General features: G+C 39.9%; 1 protein-coding gene across 1 annotated transcript; it reads left to right on the forward strand.

Moving 5' to 3' along the window:
- The first annotated feature begins 1,810 nt into the window (after nt 1-1,810).
- Nucleotides 1,811-17,003, forward strand: nrros (negative regulator of reactive oxygen species). Its single transcript, XM_088914484.1, has 3 exons — nt 1,811-1,987; nt 10,621-10,741; nt 14,988-17,003. Exons 2-3 carry the CDS (start codon nt 10,634-10,636, stop codon nt 16,941-16,943), a joined length of 2,064 nt encoding a protein of 687 aa, XP_088770610.1. The 5' UTR covers nt 1,811-1,987; nt 10,621-10,633; the 3' UTR covers nt 16,944-17,003.
- The last annotated feature ends 5,719 nt before the right edge of the window (nt 17,004-22,722 follow it).

Consider the following 22,722-nt stretch of genomic DNA (forward strand, 5'->3'; position numbering starts at 1 on the left):
TCTTGAAATAGGACACTTTCGGCAAATAAGAGTCGCATACTGTATGAAGACGTATTGATTGTGTAACGGTACACAAGGATGTTTCAGCAGATTTTTTAAAAAAATTAGCAGGAATTTGTCATTCGCACCTGCAGACTTCTAGTTTCTAGAAATCCTTTTCTTGCTCCTCAAGCCCAGACATCCTCCACTTGTCCCACTGCAGGGCCCACAATGCCTTGCAGGAGAGCCAGCTTCAGCTTGGAAGAGTGGCGTTCGCAGTGAAGTCACAGTGCTTCTCAGTGCAGCTCTGAAGTAGGTTAATTAATGGCCTCCAGAGAACAAAGCACAAGAAGGACATTTTATAATCCACGCACAGCATTTAATACAAGGGCACAAAGTACAGCTGAAGAAGGCTTCACGGCCGAAACGTTGTGTTTTCTTTCTTCTTTTTTTTCAGCATGGAATAAACCTATTACTTGTTCCTTTGCAGCCTACGCATGCTGACGCAGCTGCCCACCTGAAATATTTAGACATAGGCATACATGGTATAGGAATACTTTTAAACACATAGACAAAATGTCCATTCTGACGTATAGCTGTTTGGCAATGTCACATACTGTACTCCTTCTAGTCAGTTCCACAAGAACGTGTTCCTGCCAGAGTCCAACAACAGTTTCTTTCTTAACACAAAGTAACTGTGCCTGACTGAATTCCACACGTGCCTCTCTCCATCAGCCAAAGAATACCCAGGTAACACTGTTCCCTGCTAACACTGATTTCAGTCCTTGGGAATCCAGGATTCAGGATAAGAATGTAGCGCTGGCTCAAACCAGAGATGTGTGGACTCTTCACTGGCAGATCCGATCGGAAGCCTACAATTCCCTTGGTTTCTCACGGCTTTCTGTTAATCCACTGCCCAGAGAAAGGTTAATTGGCCTGCTTTTATAGCAAACGTGGCTATCAGGACATATCAGAAGCAACCAGCTCAAAAAACCCTGCCTACAGGTTTCAGCATTAGGCTAAAGGCCCTTTTTGGTAACAGAAATCGTAGCAGTATTGTTCATCTCTCTTGGTGTCACGAAGTAAAGTACAGATGTTTAGAAAATAAACAGCTGTCCTAATAAGCATGCTGGACACCAATCTAATAGTCTTACTACTTTTGACTAGCTACTGGAGTTAGTTCAAGTTTGACAGTATGATCACTTTTTAACCGAGACAGTATTCTGAATGTGGTGTATCATCATATCCCTATTTCTGAAGAGAACGTTTTTTATCTTCCTTATTTATCAAATACCAGTTAGTTTATCCAAATACAACCATAACTTTCATGTAAGGAAGTGGGATTTATTCGGTTTTTACTAATGTTTTTGCACTTTATAAAGAAAGACCCGTTGTCCGTGGACAGACATTATTAACCTCTGCTGCACAGAGCAAAAATGCACTGGCTCAAGCTGCGACCAACCTATACCTGAAACAGGACAACTAGCTACTGGTCACAGGAGCCGAGATAATCACATTTTGTTAGACATCTGTCTCATCCTTTGAAGAAAGTAAGCAATCACAGTTAATGATCGATATATTTTTCTCTTTCAAAGGCAGGCCTGTCTGATCTCCTCTAGCAGACAAAAACAGCCAACTATCGGTGAGCAACGCTGAGCATGCTTCTAGTGGCTAGCTGGAAGCGCCTTTTAAATACGATGTGGTTTTTGGATAACTTGAGAGAAAGAACGAACAAACAACAGGAACGAAAACAGTGGTTTTCTTCTGACCCCGCTCTGCGAACCTTTCATGATCTTGGCAGTTCATGTGACTTGGTTTCCGCTGCCTGCCTGCTTCCGCAGATACTAATTTAATCCTTGCAGAAAAATCAAGCAGCCGTAGCCCAGCTTTGATAGTGAACTTATACTACGGCGGACAGAGGTGTGCAAGCAGCAGCTCAAGTCAGAGGCACCATGGTAGCGCGACGATCTGCCAGGGACATAAAAGGAGGTTAAAGCGATCCACCCACGTAAGTGCAAGCAATGAGTAGTAACGATAATGACAATTCTGAAGCTTTTGCTCTTCGCGGAGCGCGCTTGTTGCCTTGAGCTGCGGTGTTGACCAACTCAATTATTTGAGGAATTTGCATGTCAACTCCCGAGCCGCGACCGCTGCGCGAGTTTTGCAAGACCGCTTAGGGCCAAAGTCTCTTCGGTTCAATCGTAGAAATCGTAGCCTTAACAAGATCTGTTTTAATTAAGCAGGACCGGCTACGAGCTATCGTTTAGGCAACGATTACTTTTGCGTGTTTTTTTTTTATTTTAAATATTGGCATGAGAAAGATACTCATGAGTGTTATTCCAGAAATGAATGAACAAAGGATGGTTCGCTTCTGTGGAGCGCACACTTTGTAAGGAAACCTGGCCTGAGAGAAATGTGGTTATAACGGTTGTTTCTGTAGCTAGCAATACTAGCAGTGGAGGTAATCAGGGGTTTCTGTGTTCACAAAGCATGACTAATTCATAGAGTGCCCGACCTAACTGTTTCAAAGTAAAGCTTCAAAGGACGGGCCAGGGAAAAAAATTAAAATAATTTAACATCGTGGAGCCATTTAGAAAGTGCTTGCACTTTTAATATGATTAACAACTGCTTACAGCTTCTTTTCTTCTGTAAAAAACACTGCTCTTTCGACCGGCAGTCCCTCACACACAGGACGCTTACTTTTTCGATTCAATGGTGAAAACGTCTTTATCTTGATCAGTCATTTCTGCATAGCTTTTAATTGTGGTTGAAAAAAATGTGGAAGGTTAGCAGAAAAAAAAATCACTTGCAAGAATACAAGAGAACCTTGCTTTGGCTGGCTGAAGGGAGGCACTGTCAGAATGACATTATCAGGCACCAAGACTAAAGGCCATCATTTTAAAGACTAAGTCAAGACTAAAGGCCGTCCATTTAAAGACTAAGTCAAGACTAAAGGCCGTCCATTTAAAGACTAAGACAAGACTAAAGGCCGTCCATTTAAAGACTAAGATAAGACCAAAGGCTGTCCATTTAAAAGACTAAGACAAGACTAAAGGCCATCAATTTAAAGACTAAGACAACATTAAAGCCAGTTGCAGCCAGTGAAACGTCAGATTCTCAAGCTGAATCATTTTCTTCCACATGAAATCTGTTTTGAAAATGGTGAAACGGCATCTTCATTCTCTTGATTTTGTTACAGAAAGACAAAAATGTACTTAGAACAAGTTAGTTCAGGTGGGTAGCTGCGTCAGCATGCGTAGGCTGCAAAGGAACAAGTAATAGGTTTATTCCATGCTGAAAAAAAGAAGAAAGAGAACACAACGTTTCGGCCGTGGAGCCTTCTTCAGGTGTGAGAGAGACAGGGCAGTAGGCAAAGGTAAAGTAGCGGGAGAACAAAGGTTGGGAGGGAGGAGGAGTGAGAGGCGGGAGCAGGGGACAGAAAGAGAGGCCAATCAAGAGGTGTTAAGTCAGAATGGGTGCAGAGAGGTGTGAAATGAAACTTCCAATGAATGGAGAAAATTTAAAAGAACAGTAGTCTGTCGTTAAGGGAAGGGAGAAGGTGTGATCCTAGCTGCAGAATAATTTTAGTTTCGGTGGTGAATGTCCAAGCCTTAATTTATGCAAAGTTACATTCACTCCATGATGACAGAACAAGTTATATGAGCTTGGCTAGTCAGCTGGGGGTCTGGAGTACAATAATTAACATTGATTGGCTCAGTTTGAAATATTTCAGATTTTCACAAGAGTATTTTATTTACCCAAGTAAATAATTGACTCAACTACATTGGGTGCGTCTTCTGATTTTTTGCGATTTTTTTTCTACTGTGTGCACTTTGTTTTCTTGGCTTCATCAGTTGTGGGAATTGTAATTTGCATCTCTTTCTGTATTGTAATTTGTGCTCTTTATGGATTGGAGACCTCTTTGAGATTGTCCAACAACCAAGCAGAAGAAAGACTAGTATTATTATTCTTTGGTTTCATCCTTGCAATTCTAGATAAAATCCCTGCAAAACATATTTGAACAATCCTTTTACTTTTTCAAGCAGTCTGGAAATCCTGAGCCAAGCTGAAACAAAAACTTGAAGCCTGACCTTTGAAGAATGTAGACTGTAATTCTGCGAAATAGTCAGTTCTTTCACAGGGGCTTATACATGTACCATACACCACCAGCAGGGGTCACTGGGGGCACCTGCAGCCTATGCCCCTTGGGCTGTGTGTGCATGGGATATCTTTGGGGTCCTGACAGCCTATAACTGAGATTCTCTACCAAATCACACCCTACTCCTCCCAGACAACATACTGTACTCCAGTGACTGGCGTGCTACGGTACACCTCTTTATACTCAGCCAGATATACACAGTACCCCTGGTAAAAAAAGCCTTAATTTATGCAAAGTTACATTCACTCCATGATGACAGTTTAACACAGATCAATCCAACAAAGTCTGTTACACATTTGTGTGCACTCCACTGCTGTAACCAATAAAAGAGCCACTCGAAGAGCAGATCCAGTGGACCAGACACAGTTTCCAGCTTGAGTTTTACCGTTAGCTTGGTGTTCTCAAATGGTGCTCAGAGCACGAGACTGTATGGGCTTTGATATCCTTCAGCGCTGCCAGGTAGCGACATACCTCCCCTCCCATCAGTGCTCACTCTGGAGCAGCTGCTGTGTCACATGACGACTGGTTCTGGCACGTGGGCTGGAGACATGCCCACTGAGGTCCTCCTTCTTTCTTTGCAGAACAGAGGCTGTGATGTTCCATCAATCTGATCAACAATGGATGATCACAGACTGGGTGGGGGCATTGTAGTTGAGCGTTCAGAGAGTTTCTAGAAGGTTGGGCCAAAGGACGATTTTGTTCATTAGCTATAAGGCAGAATAAGAGAAAGTAAAGAGCTGTTTACCACTCTGATAATGCGAACTGATAATTCATGTCATAAAGCTGGAGCAGGAAAGCGATCTCTAAGCATTTGGGTATCCCAATGTCAGCTCTTGTGCCCATTATCAGTAAGGACAAGATACATGGTGCTGCCATTAGGCTCCCTTACAGTCAGGAAGAAAGAAGGTGCTTTAAGAACAAGCTAATTATAAGATATTTTAAGAGCTGTGCTGAGACTGACAGCCAAAGACATTCAAAGTGAAATGACAGCAAGTTGGTTCAGGGCGATCCCATTTCACCCACAGAGTGAGTATTGCATGTTAAAGATCTCAATGTTCATAGGCCAAGGAAAAAAGACATTCTTGGGAACACATCAGAATGAGAGTCCTTTCAAGTCAGCAAAATGGCATCTAAGTGATGGATATGATGTCTTGTCAAATGGTTTGTCCAATGATGCACCAAGGACGTTTAGGTCTCTTTAAAGCACCAGCACCTGAAAAACTGGAAGAAGCAGTTAGGTTGGTACAAATGGCCTAGTATGAGTCAAATTGCTTAAAGCTAATCTGGACTGAAAACCTATAGACACCAAATGCCCTACAGAGCCCTGATGCACATGGTTAGATGGGTATCGTAGCATACATTGCCAAAAACACTGGTCCAGCATCTGAAACCATCTGTGGCAAATGTTGGTTTAAAGCTCAACTAGATGTTTCAAAACAATAATATGAAGCACACATTCAAATCTACTTTTGAATGGTTCAAGAATAATGAAATTGAGGTTTTTTTAAATACCCAGTAAAAAAATCTCAGTTTAAATCTGATTGCAAATTGCAGTTTTTGCACTAGAGAAGTTGCTCAAAATTTTAACAAAGGGGAACAACTTGGCACTGAAGAACTTTCAAAAACATCACTCCACAAGTTTGTTTATAAATATCCTATTTGTTGTAATGTTTTTAATATAGTATTAGGATTATCTTTGTTTTCTTTGTCAGGACAAAAACAAAGTTTTTTGTTTCCTTATTTACAAAGACTAAATACTTGCAAAAATAGTTTCCCCACAACTATTTTTAAGACATTTATAAACCTAACACCGTATATATGCATTGGATTATAAATTGAGGTATGTAAACCTCTCACCAAAACATCTAGAAATATGTCTATAACTTTTATGTCACATCTGTTTCAAAACATCCAAAACAGAGTACTGTGTTTACAGCATGATATTTACGCCAGACAGGCTATATAGTTTTTCCACAGGGTCCTCCGTCTCAGAAATATAAATGGAGAGCAATTGCAAGGGATCTTCAACTCTCTGTCAGAGTCAAATGGAAAAACAAAGCTCAGCACTCAGTCAGGTAGAAAGAGGAATTGAGAAGTGGGACACCCATGTATTTTTAGCCCAGGCTACATGGGTTAGAGTAGAGGTATGGCAGTAATGAATATACAATATTAAACACAAAAAGAATAAGCCCATATTGGATATTTTTCAGCCTTTGCAGCTTCAGATTGTGTCAGATTTTGATTTTCCTGCAAAAAGGATAATTTGAACCCATTAGCACAACACAAAAGCTCTTCAAGATAAATGTTGCCTTCGGCTGACAATAGAAGAAGCACATTTCCAAAAGCTGTTTCTGCATTTTTGCTGGAATTGATTAAATACATTATATATAAAGATGTAGCATTGTAATACATCATATATTTACGAAGCAATACAGAGAGACAGAATTATATTATGATTCTTACTGTTTTTAATTTCAGTTCGAACTGGTGTCAGCAAGAATGTGACGTTTACAAAATACAGATAAATTTTACAGATAAATTACAATTTTACAGATAAATTAGCTTCATGTGGCACTGCTGGTGTCTTTACAGAGATCTGAACCCAGTGTGGAAGAAGTGCTTCCATATCATTAATTATGAAATTCATCACAGCACTATAGTACTAGATGGCAGTTCAAAGTTACATTATTAAAATTAATGTTCCTCTCAGTGCGAAAAAAAATATATTTCTTGAGTGCACTCTGTTATATAGTATATAGAGCGTATTTTTAAAATGCAACAAAATGAGCACCGAAAGATGTTTACATTTAAGAAAAATGCTAATTGTTTTGTGTCAGCACATGAAAGATATTAAAAGCTTTTTTCTTCTGTCCAGCTTTGGTAGAAAAGGGAATGTGAGGTGTTTCAATGTACTTGAATAACTAAGATAAAAAATGAAAAATACAGGTGCATACATGCAAATGAAAATAGAATTTTAAAGCTGTGTTTGATCGGATCCATTTTAAAATTTTTAGATTAAAATATTTTTTTAGTGTTAAACAAAATGCTTTATTGAAAAAAAACAATACAATTTAACAAACATTTTACCAATATCCAGTGCTCTTGTTTTATGCAGTCTGTGGTGTACATTACAATCTGTTACTTTACTCAAAGTAATAAAATAGATTACTTTCAGTATTCCAGGTGGAATTTTAGTTTGTTAGAATTTTTCCATTTTATTTTTACTTGAATTTAGTTACATTTCTCAATGCAATATTTCTCAAGGGGATCACTTTTTCCTCTTAAACATGTACTAAAGCTATAGAAATAAAAATGTGCAGTGCCTCAACTGTAATTGTTTACAGATTGTTTTGTTCGAGTATTATTCAGTTTCTACATTCTGACTGTACAAAATAATCATTTGATTCTGCAACTTTCAGTAGTAGCTTTTGTGTCTCCTTAGTCTCCCTATATATTAAATTGTCTGTGTACTGTAAATATGGTTTATGTAATCAAATAACTGCATCTTCAAACTACATTTGTTTTAACGTTTAAATTTAAATAGATTACAATGAAATGTAATAGGCCTCATCCTCAGAAGCATTGAAATGGAATGAAAAAATAATGAAACATCAATTTTGGCATAAACAATTTAGGACCAAGAATTTCTTCTTGCATGCATAACACAATATCAATTACTGTATATTTTTAAAAAGGCATCCTGCTTAAAATTCATATCTGAGTGGTATTGATAGTTTCAGAGTTATAGGACACTATTTAAGGTCATTCTCCTCGATTTATATTGTGAAAATATATATTGTTTTCATGACACCAATATTTGATTACAAAACCTTTTTTATTATCTGTATGTTTGGTGGAACTATATCAACAAAGAGGGCGTTTATTTTGGTTATCTCTGGGTCTTCCAGAATCAGGCCCAACCGCAAGAAATAAGAAGTGTTACTTAGTGTTAAAATTCTTCTTACACGGTCAGTCTACCAAAATAATAACATCTTGTGTAATGAACCCAAGAGATGTGGTGTGCGAACGCTATTTGTAATGCAAGGAGATTGTAATTCTGGCAACTGGTTTAATGTTGTTAAAAACGTCAATTCTTGCCATAGAAAGAGGTAAAAATGCTTATCCAGTTTGCCTGACTATTAGGATTACTGTGTTACAGTGAAACATTCTGTTTTCGTTACAGTGGGGTGGTACCCCTCCCACATACACATAAACATTTCTTTAGGTATTAAAGTGTCGGTATAAAAAATAATGTGAGTGTGCTACAATGAGATAATCTTTGCGAATCTGAAACGTAATTGTATGTGCATTCAGAAGAATGTACATACATTTCACAAGGATAAAGAAGACATTTGACTTTAGCTGCTACTGATATGCTTAAGGAAATACTTTTAATCTTATCTGGGGTTGATAAGCTTATTTATATAGTTCCTATACAATCTTTTTTTTGGTTTGGTCAATCTGCTGTAGGTAACATTAAGGCTTCCCATATACTACGTACAGCCACATAGTGACAGAAATATATTTGCAATTAAAATGCATAATGTACAATGTTAGTGAAATGTTTGTACAGAATTAAAGAAAAATGTTTTAATTCAGGCTGAATTTATCATTACTTGGATGATGTGATGTGCATATGATGAAAAGAAAATTGCTCTCGCCCCCTGTATTTTCCACTTAAACGTGTTGAATATCATAAAGTATTAAAAGCAAAACAATTTGGAAAAAGTAGTCTATTTTCATTCATTACGTGCTAAGTTTCACTTGACATATGCATGCATTTTTAAAGCAGCAAATAATACAGTAATTTTGGTAACGTTCGCCAAATTTACACCTTTATTTTAAAACTACAGGAATGCAGCACAGTTTTCATGCACATAATGCTGTTACAGAAAACAATGAACAGCCCTGAGACCTATTTAGAGACACTGATCTTTATTATAACACGCGGACTCTGGTAGGCTACTTACTTCATTATGTAAAACTCTGCATTAGGCTAGCAAATAACTAGTTCAGGTGGGTAACTGCGTCAGCATGTGTAGGCTGCAAAGGAAAAAAAGAAAGAGGTTTATTCCATGCTGAAAAGAGAAGAAAGAAAACACAACATTTCGACCGTAGAAGCTGACACGCCTCAGAAGCCCTCACACCTGAAGAAGGCTCCACAGCCGAAACGTTGTGTTTTCTTTCTGCTCTTTTCAGCATGGAATAAACCTGTTACTTGTTCCTTAGCAAATAACTAGGCTAACACTCATCCTTACATTACAGCACACTAAGCTGAATATTGCTGATACAGCAGTCCTGTTTTATTTCGACAGTATCTCTGCACCTGCACGTAAGGAGCATCATTCTTCTGTAAGATAAATTTTCTTTAACTTTCCTTGTAAAAATTCAGTTGCTTCTGATAAATTCTATGTGCTAATATGATAAATTCTATTGTTTTACAGTGAGGAGTTTATAGATCTTACTTAGTGATCATATTCTGTGAGTCAGCTAGCCGCCCTTACATCCAAATGATTTTTTAAAAAAATAAAAAATTATTGAGTACCTCAGTGGATAGAAAAGTTTTGTTAGTCAGGCATAAGTTATTCTGCATCAGTGGAATATGCTGTATAATGTAATGACTCATATATAGGAGTTTGAAAGTTTTCCATATTAACATTCCCCATATCTTCAGTACATATTTTCCTGGATTCACATTTTGTTACCCTGCATAAAGTACTTCATTCCAGTCACTTCAGTAAAGGCACTGCTGTATACAGGGCTCTCCATGTGAGTGTAATTTATTTTAAATGGAATTATCTGGTAAGATAAACAAATAGAAAACAATAACTTTACGACTTTTTATTGTAATTTTGTTAACATTTTGTTAGGACTTCATAAAGTGTTAATTCCTCTGTGTTACTGAACCTTTCCATAAAGTTTTTGCTTTTCATGTCAAACAAGGGCATAGACAGATGAGAACAACAGGAAGATCAGCTCGGTGCTGAGGAAGGACATTCTATTTAAGGAGTGTATTAGCAAAACGAATCATCCTGAAGTGACTGGAATTCTGGGAAGAACTCAAAGTCCCATCACCCTGCCTACTAGATTGCTCTGTTGGTGTGGGTGCCTATGGACCAGTTCTTAACAGGCTTCCTCAGTTCCTTCTGTAGTGTTCTGGAGCGCAATCAGAAATCTCTCTCTGTGTCCTTCCTCAGATTTCTCTCCCTCTGCATCTTCACTCAGAGCTCTTTCTCTGTATGTCCTCACTCAGAGCTCTCTCTCTCAAATTCACAGAGCTTTATTGGCATGATGAGTAAATTAGTGTATCACTAAGAAGAAGGAATTAACAGACATCATATAAAACATAATGATGAGACTTTATTACTATGCTCACTGTCTGCCCCCCAGGCTATGACAGGAGATCACATACTGGGCTGCCAGCTCTATTGAATTACCAGCTTTCTGTGTCCTCACTCAGAGCTCTTTCTTTCTATCCACAGTGATGGTTCTAAGATGCCGGTTCTGCACTACATACTCTGCCTGCTGTGTCTCACTCTCGGTCAACACTGGAACATACTGACCTCAGCTTCCATTTATCCCCATCATGTCTGCTGCAAACTGGTATGTACCTGGCCACCTTCTCAGGAGGCACTAAGTTCTGGGTAAAGTATGATAGTGGCTGAAAAGTGATGGGTCAATCCTCAAATATATGTACTGAATTCAAGAGAAAGTTGCAGTGGGTTTGTATCTGTGATCAATGGTGTTTGTGTCTGTGATAGTGACTTCTGTTATTTCAAACAGAACAATGTAATGTAAAGTGTGGTGGCACAGTGGTTAGCATTCCTGCCTCACAACGCTGAGCTCCCTTGTGTGACTTTGTGTGTTTGGGTCTGTGTGTGCTCTGGTATCCTGTCCAGTGTGTCCAGTTACTCGATAGGATAGGCTCTGGATCCCCCGCAACCCTATGCTGGATGAAGCAATGTGTAGGATTACAATGCATATTAAGAACAGGCAAGTTTATCACTCTAACTCGTAGGAGGGACATTTTGGGAATGTGTCCAGCAGCCATATCACCCTGCAACTCACAACTGGCAACCCACTGAAGCTCAGCAGGTGTGAGCCTGGTCAGTACCTGGAAAACTAAGGTTGCTGCCGGAAGAGGTGTTAGTGGGGCCAGCAGGGGGCACTCACCCTGTGGTCTATGTGGGTCCTTATGCCCCAGTATAGTGACGGGGACACTATACTGTAAACAGGCGCCGTCCTTTGGATGAGATGTGAAACCGAGGTCCTGACTCTCTGTGGTCATTAAAAATCCCAGGGCGTACTGGCACACTATGGCTGCCGTCACATCATCCAGGTGGGGCTGCACATTGGTGGTGGTGGAGGGGAGTCCCCATTACCTGTGAAGCGACTTTGAGTGGAGTGTCCAGAAAAGCGCTATACAAGTATAAGCAATTATAAATTATTATTCTTAAAGAACATCATTAGTGCTTCAACAAGGCTCATTCAGTAAATAACTTCCTCTCAGGATAAAGGAGGTCCTGTTTAAGCTGATTTAATGTACTGTACTTTACAGGAATAGCTGGGACTGGATGGGAAGGTAGTACCAGCCGTAAAACCTTTGCTAAAATGGAAACCAGGCTGGCTTGTGTTTTGGGCTGCAGTGTAATAAGAATTAGGTGGCTTGATGATGTGAGTCCTACCCCTTTTGAGCTAGTACAGGTTTTGGAGTAGCATGTCAGGCGATATAATAACTGTCCGTTCCAAATTGGTGCCGAACATACAATTGACAATTGCAAATTTGAAAGAAAAAAGAAAAAAACGAACTATACACATCAAGGTCATTTCATTTTTTTCTGAAGTGTGACAAGCTCTGCATTTATGCTGCAAGGTCTATAGTGCCTCATTATATTATCAGTGGCAGCGGCACATTGCAAACTGTAGTGTGAAGTATAAAATGTTCAGTTTCTTCTGTTTTCTTTTTACTTATTGGGTTTCTGAATATTGATTAATTAAACATGCCAGCAACAAAACTAGCCAAACGTCTTAAAGGGCAGCCAGGGGGAATTGTCTGAGGGGAACTGAATAAAAACTCTAAAGCCCACTGCTGAAGATTTGTGCATTGTACCTTGTGCAAAGTCAGGAATCTAACTGGAAACAAAATCAGAGAAGCTCGGAGGTCTCAGATGAGTGTAGGATGCCTCTAGAAAATGGAGAAATGTGAACAATGAAATGTTAACAAAAGAGATTCAAAGGCACTTCATGACAACAGGAGGAACAGAAAAGAAGAATGAAGTGAGGAAATGTGCTGAAGCAATAGCCTCCTACACAGTCCTACAAAGGCTTGTTGCAGTTTGGCCTTTCATTTAGTTTTGTAACTTTAGGATTTAATATGTAAGGAGAAGTTAATTGATCCTAAGATACAGGCAGATCCAGCGTTTGAAGCTAGAGCATATTTTTAAACCAAGATCAGTTTCTGCCTTAACCAGATGAAAAAGTGTAGGAGTCTGCCTACACGTTTTCGTGTGTGCAGTCACGGGGTTCCTATTTGCCAGACAAGAGGTAAAAAAAATCACAAAATTGGCATTTCCAAGGCGGGTGGGTATGACAAATAATAGGCAAACCTATTTTTTTTTGTTAAAACAATAATTGGCTTTATGAATCCAGTTGAACACTTGATAATGGCAGATAAAACTCACACCTTCCTGAAATACAAGATGCGTTTGTGACCCTCATATATTCAAATTGAAGATAAAATCCTGAGATTCTGACACCACTGGCCTCGTTTAATCCCTCGATTCTGGTCACGCACTGAATTATGGGACACAGAGACAGATGTTCTATTCCTCGCTTTCAGAAAGTGATTTAATGTGCTTTACCCACACCATCAACCAGCTGGAGGTGTTGTATGAACGGATGAATACAGAATAGAAGCCAAAGAAGAGCAGAGTGTGAAGAAGTGAGACCCTAGCTATAGGTAATGAGATTAAAGCAGGCAAAGGCAGCTTCTGCAGAGGTGTGAAACCAGAGAGGGGTGCTCTCCAGGCCAGGGCTCTCTTCTAAACGTAGAGTTGTGGTGTGAAAACTGCTCTAGGTGTTAGCATTTACCAGAACGTTGTCGTGTGATGTGTCTTAATAAACGGGAAGAGACACAGCTAACCACAGCAGCACCCTTGCAAACGTGAGAATAAATACATGCCTAAATTTAATTATAGAAAACTGTTAGAAAGTTTCAGCAGAGGTTATAAATTACAAATGTTCCTAAGATGATATGTAAATTATCACGACATTTTACTTTGTTGTTTTACATCCTTGACAGTACACTACAAGTGGTTACAAATGAATTCATACCCCTGGTTCAATGACAACACGGTAACTGGAAGTTTTGGTGTGAGAAAAAATGCAAATGTACATTCCACAAATGTTGAGGGAACAAAACCTGATAAAAAAATGACTTTGAGAAAAAAATTGTTGTATGCTGTAAAAACATATCTGATCACAATAATTGCTCTTGTCTTCCAAATACACAATGTTCCAAATTATTCACACACCAATAATCAGTACCATGTCAATGCTTTATTATTTTTGATAATATAGGTGCTTTTCAGTGGTCTTTTAATAAGTTCAGGCACTTCTCAGTAGGGAGTGTTAACCATTTAGTAGAAGAAGACAGATCTTATCCTCCCTTAACATTTAGGCTGTAGGTTTGGAGGTGTGCTTCAGGAAATACTGAAAACATCAGTTCAACCAAGCTTCAGCTTCTTAGCAGAGGGAACCAGGTGTTTGGATACAACCTGATACACTTTAGAATTCACAATCAATTCTGACAAGGCAGCCAGGACCACAGGATGAAAAACAGGCCCATCTCCAGACTAGAAAGAAATTACGTTTCTGTGTAAAACATACCACTGATGAATCTGTCCAAAAACTCAGTTGGTGCTTCATTGTTTCATCCAACGACAGCAAAATATTCCTCCCCATTTCACTTGAGAATAAAGTCTTCTCATCAGCAATATCCCCTTAACCTTAAACTTCTAGATGATGGGCCCACAGTTAAACCTGAGATGTCTTGTGGATTTCTGATAGCCGTCACTCAAGTTGCTGATCTTGTTTCTCAGATCTTTGGCCAGTTCTCTGACTTTCCCCAGGGTGACGCAATTATGAGTGTTTTGCTTCTGTATTCGGCCTCCTTTCATACCAATTGGCAATCAAGAGACTACCAGAAGCTTCTCTTAATGTTTTGAAGTTTTGTGAAACTTAAGTAACTCAAAATATATTTTTTTAATTAGCCTTTTAAAAGGGCTGAATTTGCTGCATTTCTTTAGGAGATATATACATGTAAACACTTCAAGTTGTCTATCAAAAAAATGTAATTTTGCTAAAACCATCTTTTAGTTGCATTGCACAATCATGGACATAAAAAACTACACCAGCGTCCAAAGAATTAACATGACTTAAGCACTATTATAGAACTTGTTGTAATAAAAATAATTTTAAACCTTAATTAGGATTATTGGGTTTGGGGAAATTAATACATTTCACTGGTCCATTGATTTGTATTTGCATGTGATATTGGTCATATCAGCTCTGTCAACACCACAAGGTGTATTTTAGAAACTTTCTGAGTTTTCAAAAATTTCCCACTGTGAACATTTTTGCAGTTAGAGAGAACAATTTGGTTTACTTTCTTAGCTACAGTGTGATCATTTTTTCTGTGCCCTACTTTGTTGTGGTTTCTTGTGATACAGTTTACTATTGTATTTCTCACCAAAGCAATTGAACTGACACAAGTGTTATTTTTCTAGTTTTGATGACTGTATTTTAATCTTGTAAGAAATGGTTCTGTAACCCTTCTGTCTCTGAACAGGTGCAGCGGACCGCGGTGTGCAGTGGCTGTCAGTTGTCAGGTGTACCCCTAGATCTTCCAGAGAACATCGAGGAGCTTCGGTTGAACGACAACCACATCAGTGTGCTAAGGAACAACACCCTGACACGTTATACTCACCTCAAGATCCTGAGCTGCGCCGGAAACAGTTTGGAGGCTGTTGAGCCAGGAGTCTTCACCAGTGCTTCTCGCATAGAAAACCTCAACTTTGCCAAAAACAACCTTCGTTCAGGCTTCCAGCAGACAGGCCAAGCTCTCCGGCTCTTGTCTGGATTGAGAATCCTGGATCTTACTCAGAATGGGCTGACTGAAGACATGGCATCTTTCCTTCTACAAAATCTCACCTCACTCGAGTACCTGTCCCTCTCCAGGAACCTCCTTTTGAGGCTTGACCAGTCCATATTCAGCAGCCTTCATCAGCTGCGAGAGTTGAACCTGGAGAGGAACATGCTTTTTGAGATCGAGGACGGAACCTTCCACAGCTTGCAGAAGCTGCAGAGGCTCAACATGGCCTTCAACCTCCTGCCTTGCATTGCCAACTTCGGGCTCACGCAGCTAGTGGTGCTGAATGCCAGCCACAATTCCATTGAGTGGTTCATTTCCATCCCAGACATGGATGAAATCTTCCAACTGGAGACTTTAGACCTTTCGGATAACAAGTTGTTTTTCTTCCCTTTTCTTCCAAACCGCAGTCGCCTTCGGAATTTGATGCTGTCCAACAATATGTTGAGTTTCTATGAACACCTCACAAACAATAACTCTCTAGACTGGCCCACCACTGTTCAGTTTTATAATTTGAACAGCAATGTCACTAATGTTACCACAGCCAAGCTGTGGGATGAAAGCCTTTATAGCGTAACCTCATCGCTGGACTTGCTGGACATGAGCCGAAACCAAGTGCGGTACCTGCCCCCCGGTTTCTTGAATAAAATGCCTTCTTTGTCAAGGCTTAGGCTAGGAAAGAACTGTTTGGAATCCTGGGATTTAACTTCTGAGGAGATCCCAGCTTCTCTTTATGAGCTGGACCTGAGCAACAACTTGTTGACAGAGCTCCGTGCCAACCAAAGTTTCCTGCATGTGCTGCCTAACCTGACACACCTCAACCTCAGCTCTAACCATTTACAAAGAATCCCTCCCAGGGTGTTTACTGGTCTGCGCAGCCTCACCACTGTGGACCTCAGTTATAATAAAGTTGGCATCTGCTCCATGGAGAAAGAGAGCACAGACTACGCCGACTGTGCTGTGTGGCGAAATCTCAGTATGCTGCGCCATCTCTACTTGTTAGAGTGTGACTTGCAAAAGATCCCCCCATGGGCTTTTCAGAAGACACCAATAACACATTTGGAGCTTTCAAACAACCCAGAATTCCTCCTTGAACAGGATACTTTGTTAGAGCTCAGTACAACTGTGCAACATTTGGGCCTTGGAAACACCAAGATGAAACATCTTGACTTCACCCCATGCAGAAACCTAAGGTCCTTAGATATATCCAGAAATTTCCTGAATCACCTCCCAGACTCCATACTGAGACTCAGTCTTAAGTGGTTGAACTTGAGAGACAACAAGTTGTCCACAATCCCTGTTGACCAGGCAAGAACATTAAGCCACACAGTACAGACTCTTCTCCTTGGTGGGAACCCCTTCAACTGCTGCCATCTGGCCTGGTGGACTATATTTAAGGAAACGGGTGGCATAAACATTGAGGACAGGACAGAGGTGTCATGCCTTCATTCCACACCACGGATACACAAGGTGGAACACCTTGACCCTCACATGTGTGGAAATAACAGTGAAGAACCCACTTGGGTATACATCCTGCTTTTTCTCCCAGTGTGCCTCTCTCTCCTGGGCATCTGCACTGTCTTTTATCTCTCCTTCAAGCCCACATTGCTGCCCAAGGTGATCAAGGAGAGGTGCTGGAGACCCACGCCGTATTAGCATTAAATACCTGCCGCTGCTTATGAGAGAAATAAATAAAAGTTATAGTTCCCCATAAAACCTTTGCCTGCTTTGAGTGTGTCTTCCATAACAGTGCGCTCAATTGAGAGCTACACTGCAGTGCAGACTGCCAGGCTGTTAGTGCTAAGACAAGATTCTGATGAATCATACTTGGCTTAGCAGGAGAGCACTTAAATCCTCATTGCTGTGGTAAACAATAGAAAAGATGAAAACAGGACAGAATCGGAAACCTGTACCTTTCTGCTGAAAACAGAAGCAGGAGTTAAAATGTGCAAATTCAAAAACAAAACCAATAAATGGATAACACATCATTAAAAAAAGTGAAAATAACTGACTACTGCTTTAACTTGCTATTAGGCACAACTATTCTACACATTCTGAAAAAATCACCTTCTTCGGCATTCCTAATCCAACATCCTTATATTAAACCAAACCCTTGAGCCTAACATGAACTCAGGTCTTCACACTAATTCAAAAAATATTACATCAGTATTCTAAAATCTATTTAGGATTTTTTTGTCCTGTTTTACTGCGATCCTTTAAAATAATATGCATGGCAGATTCCCCCAAATACATCGGCAGATTTATTTCTGCACTGGGGGTGGTAACTGCTGTTGGTCATCGAAGTCTCAGAACACGCTTTCAATGCATTTCAAAGCAGCAGCGACTTTCAGATTGCTGATTCTGCTGTGGTTGGAACAGACCCCTGGGGTCATGGTGGTGTTGGGAGACACTGTGGGGAGATGTACTGTAGTTTCCAAACACAGTCACTGAAATAGGGGGCTGAAAGGAGAAGCCCAGCTCAGATCATGACCCCCCCCCCCCAACCTCCTGGCTGGCTGATTGGTCAGTATGCGGTTTTGATCAGGGAGCTGAGTGTGAGCGCTTGGTGTTGTGTGCTTGTAGAATGTGGTGCAATATGTGTCTTAAAGCAGCAGAGGAAACTAGAAATTTCCTGTTTTGCTGCCTTCTATGGCAACTGGCGAATTTCTTGGTTGTTTTTTTTTTGTATCTCAGAAATGATTGTGGTGAGATTTTCCTTGAAGTTAACTTTCCCCAGCGTTCTGATACACAGCTGCACCCCAAGTCTGAATCTTTACCATTAAAGTTACCTCTCTGACCACAACAAAGTTAATTTGTGAAGAGCTGCAGAGAAACTTTAAGCAGAGCTTTAAGCGTAACAATGACTTGGTCCCAATTTCAATTTTCACATTAAACCAGAGTGTATTAATCAGAGGCAGAGACCAATTTTGCCACCGAAATTTATTTTTTTTACACTTGTCATATAGTCATTACATAAGTGTTTTGTTCAAGGAGGTTGGGGTTTGTACTGTAGAGACAATTTTTAATTAAAAAATCTGAGTTTCCAACAAACAAAAAAGTCATTGCCTGATTTTAAAAATATATAGTAGAAAATTCCAATGTACAGTATCTCTTATCCACAAAAGTAGAGGTTTTAAGTGAAAGAATTTGAGATATTTTCTGGCTCTTTAAAAGAAAGTGTTAAGGATGTGTTTGCTTTAACATTAGGGAAAATATCTCTTTACAAAAATAACCTTTTTGTGTTTTATTAATAGGGTGTGAAGTTAACTTTTGTCTGAAATGGACCATCTGTGTAATAGAGCTTTTGTTGTATACTGTAAATTCAAAATGATTGTAAGCTGCAATATTCATGACTGGTAAAGTAATATAAAGAACTTCAAGGGAAGTTAGAGGGACAAGATTTACAATGAACTAGTAAGACCTCATTTAGAATATTGTGATCAGTTTTAGTCATCATAATAGACTAAGACACTGAACGATTTCAAACAAGAGCATGCAACTGACATCCTGGTGTAAGGAGATGGTTATATACAGGCATATTAAGTGAGCTAAATCTCTTCAGTCTAGAAGAGAGGCAATCATATCCAAGTACATACTATCCTAATGGGTACAAGGTAAGGTTACCCCAGCGGACTATGTCACCCTCAGTTGTGAAACAAGGGCACGGGATTACAATTTGAAAATAAAAGGAGATGTATTTGTAATTATTTTTCCACTACGTTGTGTGCATCTGGAACAGGCTTTTCACTCAAGTGGTTGAAGCCCAAACATTGGGATGTGCCACAAGACTGAAGAAAATTTCAGACGCATTTAGCTCCCAAATAATTAAGATTGGAGCCAAAAGCCAACACCAGAAGGCTTCCTCTCATTTGCATTTTTTCCGATCCTCTCATGTACATACTGTAGCACCCTACTAAATATTAGAATTTACACCTTACAAGAAGAGTGGTCAACCTTCAGCATCTACTATAGCTGTAAAATATGACCATTTCAATTACAAATCTAATTCCTTTTGCTTTTCAGAGCTGTGGAGATGTGGGAAACCTTAGTGGTTCAATTTTGATGTATTAGCCTGGTTTGTTGTTCCCTCTTGTGATGCATCAAAGATGTGTCCACCAGAAATCAAGCTCCTTGTGAGGTTATTTACATCAGCCTTATTTCTTTTATCAAAGCACTAAAACGCAATCCTCAGGAAGCATGGAACATATCTGGTGCTGGAGCATTCATACTGCTTTGGAGTCATTCCTATGAAGTTTGCTTTTCTTTAATAATTAATCACAACCGTTGCATTATGAATATAAGAGGACTAACTGCCATTGCTTTTTTCATCATCTATTAAAATGCTTTCTTACACTCAGTTCTACAATTCATGAAAGAGATAAGGATATGCAATTGGATGTTACTTTATATTTATATACATAATATTTTATATATTTATGCTCAAGGTCTATAAAGAGAATAACCTGTATTGCTTTATTTTTTATGGAACAATGTTAATGATGTCATTAATACTGTTATAAATGATAAGATATATAAAACAGCTATGAAAAATAGAAGAATCCCAAGTACCTCACTACATCCGTTTTAGAGGAAGTAGATTCCTTTGAGAAATGGGATACCTGAGGGAAGCATTTCACCTTGTTTTTTTTATTGAAACTAGAGCTAATTTGAGTTCATCGTTAATTGAAAGTAACAAGACTCCATGCATTTGCACAAGAAATCACACCATGCAAAACAAAGATCTCCTATTAAATGTTTATCGCATTGGTATCGGTAACACATTCCTGTGAAGCTAAGTGAAGTGCAGAGAGAGGTCATGGAAGCTAAAGTAAGGCAAGAGAACAGAGTACTGAGCAGTGATGGGGACTCTGGTACACGTCTTCTGCTCCTGCTCTGAATAATGTGCAGACATGTGCCAGGATGGATGTGGCATCACTATAGCATCAAAGTTTAATTAATCACTGTCAAGACGGACTGTGTTTTCGAACAACATAAGACCCTAAAACAGGTCGCTAGTGATGTTTAAAAAATTCACAGTGGCACACTTCCAATATTCCCGAGGCAGCAGGAAAATCATGGGCTGTTGCCGAGACTGCAGTTGAGATCAAACAGCACATGCCAATGCTGTGCAGTGTCGGATATTAAACACGGCCCATATCTTCCTGGAGGGCACTCCAGAGAGCACAAAGTAGCAGGAGTGAATTTCTGTGTTCCTGAATCCACATCTTTTTTTTTGTAATGACTAGAAAAAAGTCCAGGTGGATGCTACACATTGGTGGTGGTGGAGGGGAGTCCCCATTACCTGTAAAGCGCTTTGAGTGGAGTGTCCAGAAAAGTGCTATATAAGTGTAAGCAATTATTATTATTATTATTATTATTATTTATAGAAAACCATACCCCTTTGGTCCAATAGTCCCACACTAAGATTTCTGCCCTCGTCTACTAAATATAATATATATATACAAGTGATCTCAGTAGTTTTGTAAAATCAGGCTGCTCAGTTTCCACCAAGAGGTCTAAATGAATTTGTACTTAAAAGCGGGGCATTTTGCGATCGGCATAATGAGCACTAAACTAAAGCCGCGATCCGCCAGTTACCCGCCACATGACACAGTCCCATGTGGCCACCCTCATCATCCACAATGACCAGCGTGAGGCATACCTCACCTGCTGCACACAGCCCGGTTGTGCGGAAGCACTTGAGACTTGAGACCCGTTGCATTCCACGCTTCTTCCTCGCCTGTCTGGAGCGGGGTATCACCCGTGCGAGGGGAGGGGTGTGCGCGGGCAGGCGTGGAGGTGAGCGGCCAGGAGCAGCGATCGGAAGGATGTCTGCCTGCAGATTACTCAGCACGTCAGCAGGGAGTGTGCGCGCAAACCAGAACGTAACCAGAATACCGCTGTGGTGGTGCTCTGGGTCATGGCGGTTGGAACAGAGAAAAGAGAAACTGGATAACGTTTACAGACGCCTGCCCCCCAGACACTGCCTCCACCCGGATGGTTTTTTCTTCTTTTTCTTTGTAAGGACTTGTATACTGAAACCAAATTTCTACTGCTTGTTAAACGCCGTTACTTGCAAAGCAGCATCACTTTTTATCACTCAGTTTTGAGTCGATGTCAAACACAGGAAATAATATCTTTACAAACCATCGTTTTCGAGAACAAACTTACAGTAAATAGCCGCAAAGCTACCGGCTCACAAACACAGAGCAGCTGGTGTTCAAGTTTTCTCCACATTTGCACATCTGATTCGAAAATGGACATGTTATCAACAAACCTAACATTTACTTAACCTCCTTTTGTTTTATTTTTGCATAATGAACTGCTTTATGTAAAAAAAGGAATGCCAACACCAATAACGGTGTAGTGAAAAAAGCTGCCAGCAATGGTTTGGTCTGTAAGCTTTAAAGTAGACATACTGACAAAACACAACAACCTTAATTTAATACACCCATCTATGTACTGTATATCTCCCCTCTTCACACAGCATGAAATACTAACGTTTTGGTCTCTCTGGCCAAAGAAGCACAAGTATCTCAGTTTCACATCTCAGTAGTTAGCAGTGACTTTGGCTCAGTCTTAACATTTGCTAATAAAACCCACCGTCCAATGGAACCAATCCATCTGTAGACTGAAAGCCATATACTGCTCATGTTCACTGGCTGAAGATACTGTAGGGCAGATCGGGTCTTACTGTAATCAAATGCTTGGGTGATTTCAAGGCAAATGCTACTCATACAAGGATGACCAAAATGAGACTGAAATTAACATAAACCAAAGAAATACTAGAGACCATAACTGTACTAGCAAAGCCGTTTCTTTGCATGTTGAGTGTGCATGAATAGAGCAATAGCATTTGGGAAGTTATTTGTATTATATGTGGCCATTCTGTTTCCGAAGAAGCAGAGTTCTAGTTACCAGATGCTTCTTGTTATCCATCCAGTGGACACTATCGCAGGGCACACTCGGACACAAACACCCTCACACCAGGACCAAGTTTCCCAGAAGCCAATTAACCTACCACTATATATTTGGACTGGGAGAGAATACGAACTCCAAGCAGAGAGCACCCCAGGTCTGGAACTGAACCAAGGGCCCCAGCACTGCAAAGCAACACTATCCTCCATGTAAAAAGGCGCAACACTTTGCCACCCTGCATCCTGATGTAATTTATCTTTCGTCTGTAATTTTCCTCTCGAAAAATTAGTTTCTTTTCTTTTTTGGCTAGGTAAACGTCACTCTTTTCTTTTGATAACACCTTTCTTTGCACTCTCTCTGTACAATATGGATGAAACTTCCCACTTGCTAGTAATTTCTTAGAGAAGCAGGTCACACCATGAAGCCCAAAGAAAACATTGTAATTATAAGCTGATATTGAAATCAGGATCTGCAGGATGAGTGGCGTAATGAGACCTGAAGACTTCACAGTAGAGAT

The sequence above is a fragment of the Atractosteus spatula genome, chromosome 4 (assembly GCF_055471065.1).
Source record: "Atractosteus spatula isolate fAtrSpa1 chromosome 4, fAtrSpa1.hap1, whole genome shotgun sequence".
Classification (NCBI taxonomy): domain Eukaryota; kingdom Metazoa; phylum Chordata; class Actinopteri; order Semionotiformes; family Lepisosteidae; genus Atractosteus; species Atractosteus spatula.